Consider the following 6619-nt stretch of genomic DNA (forward strand, 5'->3'; position numbering starts at 1 on the left):
GGTCCCATCGGGGTCACCCTCGCCCTGCTGCCCCTGCTGCTGCAGGCCCGGGGCCGAGTGATCAACATCACCAGTGTCCTTGGCCGTCTGGCAGCCAATGGAGGGGGCTACTGCGTCTCCAAGTTTGGCCTGGAGGCCTTCTCTGACAGCCTGAGGTGAGGAGGGCAGGGACTCCGCTCCCAATTCAGGGGGAGCTTGCTCAACCAACAAATTAGCAGCTGCCCACCACATGGCATGGTGGAGTTTAGGGCTTAAGAGACAGTTTAGGGCTCGACTTCCTGGGTTCAGATCCCAGCTTTCACTCGTGAGCTTGGTGACCTTAGTCAGTTACTGTTTTTTTCCCAGTTTGTTCCTCCTGTTAAATCACGATGAGGCCTGCCTCGTGGGTGAGTAAAATGAGGGTATGTGTGAGGCTCCAGCAGAGCCTGGTACATAGAAAATGCCCCCCAAATCCCACTCTCTTAGTGTTATTGTTTCTAATGATAACCATTACTTACCATGAGTACCTTTACATAACACTTTCTCATTCAATTCTCCCTAAAATCCTGTAAGGGTAGGTGTTAACACCCTTAGGGGATGGGCTTCCCTGGTGGCTCACACAGTAAAGAATCTGCCTGCAATGCAGGAGACGCAGGTTCAGTCCCTGGGTTGGGAAGATCCCCTGGAGAAGGGAATGTCTATCCATTCCAGTATTCTTGCCTGGAGAATTCTATGGACAGAGAAGCCCGGTGGGCCACAGTCTGTGGGGTTGCAGAGAGTCAGACACGACTGAGGGACTCACACACACCACACTAACATACCCAAAGTCACCCAAGACCACACACTGGTGGGAGCACTGGCACGTATACCTACAGAGCCTGATCCTCATGTCCTCCGGCCCCTATTTAGACAATAACGTTCAAAGTCCCATGAGAGCACAAAGCAGACTCAACAACCATAGGAACAGGGCCTGAATTTGGAACAGACCTTTGATTCCCTCAAGCTGAGCCCACCTTCTGAAGGAAGCCCTCCTCTGTCACCATCACACGGCAAATAGCATCAATATCCACTTTTGTCCCTATGCCTCAGTCGTTTAATTTTCATTTAATCAGCATCATGGAAATATACTTTCAACTTGGACTTGGGTAGTCTGTTCTGGGTACTCCCACTTTCCCCCAGCAAACACCAGTCTAATTTTTCCCCAGCAAAGATCCAGCACTTTCGACCCCGTGTTTTGGGATCTAGGGAACATGGTTCTTCCAGTTCAGGAGTTGGCAGATTGTGCTTCCAGGGCCAGATCTCTAGCCAGCTGCCTACAAGCTAATAATGGCATTTGCATTTTTAAATAGTTACACTATAATCAGTTATGTAAGTACCTACATAATATTTAGATCTGCAATGCTGAAAATATTTACTATCTGGCCCTTTAAGAAGTTTGCTGGTCCCTGCTCTACGTGCTAGAAGAGAATACAAAAGGAAGAAAAACTCAACCTCCTTGGGACTTCCCTGGTGGTCCAGTGGTTAAGACTCTATGCTTTGACTGCAGGGCACCCGGGTTTGAGCCCTGGTCGGGGAACTAATATCCTGCATGACACAACATGGCCAAAAAACAAAAACAAATGAAACTCCGCCTTCCCTCTGACCCGCTTGCCCCTCATCCCATGGCAGTGGGGATGTCTCTTCCTGTCAGAAATCCTGACCCTCTTCCCATCTCAGCATCCCTACACATGTCCCTGAAGGTCCTCTCCCTATAAAGACAAGAACCCAGAAACCTCTCTCTGCCCTCACTCCAGGCGAGATGTGGCTCCTTTTGGGGTACGGGTCTCTATCGTGGAACCTGGCTTCTTCCGAACCCCTGTGACAAACCTGGAAACTTTGGAGGACACCCTGCAGGCCTGCTGGGCACGGCTGCCTCCAGCCACACAGGCCCTCTATGGGGAGGCCTTCCTCACCAAATGTGAGTAGCTGGGCCCCCGAAGGGGCGCATGAAGGGAAACAAGGGTGCCAGAAGGCCAGTCCTGCATCAGCCTGCTGGGAGGAGACATGCAGGGCAGGCAGGGAAGGGATGAGGGAGAAGGGGGTGCCATAGGAGAACACCCCAGCCATAGGCAACCTGCCCACACCCCAAACTGGGGAGGGAACAGAGAACCCCAAGAGACCTGGCCTGGGGTGGGCTGGAGCAGGACAGGGACACTGATCACAACCGTCCACTGGGCTGCAGACCTGAGAGTGCAGCAACGTATCATGAACATGATCTGTGATCCGGACCTGGCCAAGGTGAGCAGGTGCCTGGAGCATGCCCTAACTGCCCGTCACCCCAGAACCCGCTACAGCCCAGGCTGGGATGCCAAGCTGCTCTGGTTGCCAGCCTCCTACTTGCCAGCCAGCCTGGTGGATGCTGTGCTCGCCTGGGTCCTTCCCAAGCCTGCCCAGACAGTCTACTAAATCCAGCCCTCCAGCAAAAGATGGTTGTTCAAGGCAAGGACTCTGATTTATTCTGTCCCCTACCCTGGTGCTGCCTGGTGCGTGGCATAAAACAGTCACTCAATAAATGTATTATTCAAAACAAAAAACACTGTGGGTGGGCAGAAATGAAGGTGCACAGTGGGAGTTCAGTTCAGTTCAGTCAGTCAGTCGTGTCCAACTCTTTGCGACCCCATGATCCGAAGCATACCAGGCCTCCCTGTCCATCACCAACTCCCAGAGTTCACTCAGACTCACGTCCATCGAGTCGGTGATGCCATCCAACCATCTCATCCTTTGTTGTCCCCTTCTCCTCCTGCCCTCAATCTTTCCCAGCATCAGGGTGTTTTCAAATGAGTCAGCTCTTCACATCAGGTGGCCAAAGTATTGGAGTTTCAGCTTCAGCATCAGTCCTTCCAATGAACACCCAGGACTGATCTGCTTTAGGATGGACTGGTTGGATCTCCTTGCAGTCCAAGAGACTCTCAAGAGTCTTCTCCCAACACCACAGTTCAAAAGCATCAATTCTTCGGTGCTCAGCTTTCTTTATAGTCCAACTCTCACATCCATACATGACCACTGGAAAAACCATAGCCTTGACTAGACGGACCTTTGTTGGCAAAGTAATGTCTCTGCTTTTGAATATGCTATCTAGGTTGGTCATAACTTTCCTTCCAAGGAGTAAGCATCTTTTAATTTCATGGCTGCACAGTGGGAGACTGACCCCATTTAACTCCTAACCTAGGCTGGGGCTTCCCTGGTGGCTCAGTGGTAAAGGATACACCACACCTGCCAATGCAGGAGACGCAGGAGACATGGGTTCAACAACCACCACCACCTAAGCTGACATCCTCCGGGGTCTCTGGCGTGTTTAATACCTGCAAAACATCTAGTACCCACAGGGGGCGCAAGGGGACAGTCTTGCGTGTTTGAAGCTGCACCTAGAGACGTGGCCACCAGAGGGCACTGTTGGATGTCTCCTTTCTGCGTGAACTAAGGTTGAAGTCCAGTGTTAAAGAGTGGGAATAGGGGTGTGGAGAGCTGGTGAAGAGGAGTCAAGGCCAAGCTGGGTGGTTTCCATGGAAAAACAGGCACCCACCTCTTAAATTCTTCTATTATCTAAAGTAAGTCAAGAAGGACATAAACTGGCCACACAGGTATAAAAGTGACTTGTCACCACCCTGAAAGAAGCCAGGCCCCCTTGAGGATTAGTGGAGCAGGGAGTTGCTGGGACGTCTGAGGTGGGCAGAAGGCCAGGGAGAAGATGTCGACGGTGGATATAGGCCGGCCTCTCCCAGGTAGGACCTTTGTAGGGAATCCCATTGACTTGGGAGATGGCTTCATGAACCCTTCAGCACTGAGCCTGGCAGCACAGGGAGGGCAGTGGGCCTCAACCTCCTCTGGATCCCCATATCCACTGCCAGACCAAAGAAAGCCTTGAGCAAAATCCTCCTTTTGCCCCCTCCCCCCCTCCAAACAGGCCAGCCTTTCCCAGAGGTGCAAATAGAACAGGGTCCCAGAGGATGGGAACATGGATAAAGAGGGATAAGGGATAAAGTATCGCTCTTTAAGATAAATTGAGACTCTTTCTCTTTGGGGTCTGAAAAAATAATCCGTTTAATTGAAAAACCTGGAGTATATTACCCCACTCCCCTGGATGAGGGGGCTGAAGAGACAGACCCCCTACATCACCTCATAGCCACTTCGGATGCTCTTCACAAGGCAGCATGCTAAGACAATACCCAGGATCTAGAAGGACAGAGAGAGATGGGGGTGAAGAGGGGTCAGGGAGGCAAGATAGAGACCTACCCAAGAGACCCCAGAGACAACCAGGGCTCCCCTCCACAGACCAGTCCCCTGCTCAGCACCCTCCCATTGCCCCTAGTTCCCAGATGCCCAAGGGTGCCTCTCACCTCCACAAAGGCAATGCCCAGGGCTGCCGCAGCCACCACCAGCACATTCTTCCTCAGCCAGGCCGCAATCTTCTCCACACAGCCCTGGCGGGTGGCAGGCACACAAGACAAGACCCGGTCAGAAATTTCCCACACCCCACTCCCTGCCCACCTGGCTCCCCCACCCTCTGTCCCTTTCATCCTATCCCCAGCATTACCAGATCCCCTCCCGATCCCTGATGCCTGATTTCCCAGAGCCCCAACCTTCTTCACCTCCACCCCTGGTCCCTCTCACCTCCTGAAACATTTCCCAGCTTTCCCAAGTCCCCTACTATCTCAGCCCCCTTCCTACCTCAGTATGGATGTCCTTCACAACGAAATTAATCCCACAGTTATGAGTGATATTGACGCAGCAGGAGTCAGGGACTTGATTGGTCACGGCCAGGATCTTCTCCCAGTCTGTGTAGTTAGCCGCCCCGCAGCACTCAAACTGGGGGAGAGCAGAGATATGGGGGGAAAGGCTGTTAAGTGACCCTCCATCATCAACATGGAGGTAAGAATCTCCTTCTCCTACTACGCCTGCTCCCAGCAACCCCACTCACATCTTTCTGCATCTTATCCAGGATCGATGCCGTCTGGTTGTCTTTTGGATAATTCTTCATCTGCTGCCGGAAGTCCTTATTAAATTCTGATCTCACCTGGGAATAGGGAGGAGCACCATGGAGGTCAGAACTTAGGGCACCTGGGTCTCAGAGCAGCCACACCTCTGAGGCAAGGACTTCCCCTTATTCCCTACTTACCTTGTCTCTAAACACATAGCCAGCAATGGCTGCAGCCACTTCAACTAGCATGATAAGGGACAAGAAGATGGCAAACTGCAGGTGCAAAGGACAGGAGTCAGGTTAGAGTCTGGGTGGGAGGACCCTGCCAGTCTCAGGAACATTCAAGGTTTCCCTCACCCACCCACCCCCCAAACCCTGCCCAGAGAAATGCCCTTTTGGCAGCCCCAGGCACCCACGCTGGCCCACAGCCACTCACTGTGATCATAAGACAGTAGTTCTCCTTGCAGGCTCCACAGCAGCCCACAAAGGCCACCAGGAAGAGGAAGGCCCCCACTGCGATGATGACCACAGGCAACAGGAAACTAGGGGTGGCCCCATGGGTGATAGTCTGATTCAGGACGAGGTGGGTCCCTACGCCCACAGCAATCAGTCCCACCGCACAGGCCTGTGAGGAGGAGGGCAGGTCAGGACTCAGAAGACCCAGCACCCACCAGCCCCCCACGGTGGAAGGTGCGGGTGACCCAGGACACAGATGGAAGCCCACTCCAGAGACACGGATTCTCACACCTCCAGGAAACTTTTGACAGTGGGGGAGGAGGCTGACCCATCTTTGCCCCACAGTGAGGGCTAGGCAAACTGTTCAAGGCTCTCTGGGAGAAAGCCGTCAGGAGGAACCACACCTTCCTTCAAGCAATTTCTCACCAAATGCAAAAAAAGAGAAGTTTCCAGTAAGCCTTGATCCCAGGATACACATGCCTCACAAAGAGCAATGCTTCCTTTGAGCCTCTTCCTATGCGCCTCCAGGACTCCCAGAATTGCCTTCTCACTATCCTCCTCAGTGACCACATCCTCACCAGCTGTGAGGAGGGCTCCTCAGGCCTCCTGGGCCTGGGAGAAGGGAGGGGTTTTAAAGGGGTCAAAGTGGCCGGTCCCTCCCTGTACAAACAGTAGCCTCTCAAGCCAGGAGCCCAGGACTGGAGCGATAGAGATGGGCAGAGCCCTTACCCACCCCAAGCGGCCGCGAGGGGTGATGAGGGAATGAAGAGGGATGAAGGAGTGGCGGGAGAGAAAGAACAGAGAAGCGGGGAGCAGAGGCGAGGCGCAGAGCTGCGATAGTATCAGAACAGGCAGTTGGCTGGTTGCCCCACTGCCCCATATCACAGGAGGCTGGGTCACCAGACAGGAAGGGCCCGGAGGGCTTACGGAGAAGGAGACCGGCCTTTGTCGGCCCAAACCAGCCTCAAAGTTTCCCGAAAGCTGGAGGAAGGGACGGCCGCGCTGGCTTCGGCTGTAGCCCGGGCTTTTTCCTCCCACATCTGGTCTCCAGCTGCCTTCATTGTTGGCCGCTCACCCCTCATCCCTCCGGAGCCAGGTCGCCCCGCACCCTGCCAGCGCGCCGCGCCGGCCCCGCTCCCTACTCACGCAGAAGACCAGCAGGAGAACGTAGAGCAGAAACTTGACACATTTCATTCCTCCTTCCACCACCATGGCTGCCAGGCTTGG

At 53.7% G+C, this 6619-nt stretch overlaps 2 protein-coding genes across 3 annotated transcripts in view; one reads left to right on the forward strand and one right to left on the reverse strand.

The window, feature by feature from the left end:
- RDH5 (retinol dehydrogenase 5 (11-cis/9-cis)) overlaps window positions 1-2659 on the forward strand; it is a 4751-nt gene extending 2092 nt beyond the window's left edge. The window contains exons 5-7 of one of the 2 annotated variants that reach the window (XM_010839174.1): window positions 6-155; window positions 1773-1936; window positions 2201-2659. In XM_010839174.1, coding sequence (XP_010837476.1) covers window positions 6-155; window positions 1773-1936; window positions 2201-2424 — 538 coding nt within the window. In that variant the 3' untranslated portion in view covers window positions 2425-2659. Of the gene's footprint in view, window positions 156-1772; window positions 1937-2200 lie in introns of both variants that reach the window. The other variant, XM_010839175.1, reaches the window with a different exon arrangement.
- Window positions 2660-4028: 1369 nt separating this feature from the next.
- Window positions 4029-6619, reverse strand: part of CD63 (CD63 molecule) — a 3031-nt gene continuing 440 nt past the window's right edge. Inside the window, exons 2-8 of the mRNA XM_010839177.1 lie at window positions 6539-6615; window positions 5373-5561; window positions 5135-5209; window positions 4937-5032; window positions 4687-4824; window positions 4356-4439; window positions 4029-4191 (exon numbers count right to left, since the gene is read on the reverse strand). Of these exons, the coding sequence (XP_010837479.1) occupies window positions 4126-4191; window positions 4356-4439; window positions 4687-4824; window positions 4937-5032; window positions 5135-5209; window positions 5373-5561; window positions 6539-6604 (714 nt within the window). The 5' untranslated portion in view covers window positions 6605-6615 and the 3' untranslated portion in view covers window positions 4029-4125. The remainder of the gene's footprint in view (window positions 4192-4355; window positions 4440-4686; window positions 4825-4936; window positions 5033-5134; window positions 5210-5372; window positions 5562-6538; window positions 6616-6619) is intronic.

This window comes from Bison bison, unplaced genomic scaffold (genome assembly GCF_000754665.1).
Source record: "Bison bison bison isolate TAMUID 2011002044 unplaced genomic scaffold, Bison_UMD1.0 scf7180017864115, whole genome shotgun sequence".
Lineage (NCBI taxonomy): Eukaryota > Metazoa > Chordata > Mammalia > Artiodactyla > Bovidae > Bison > Bison bison.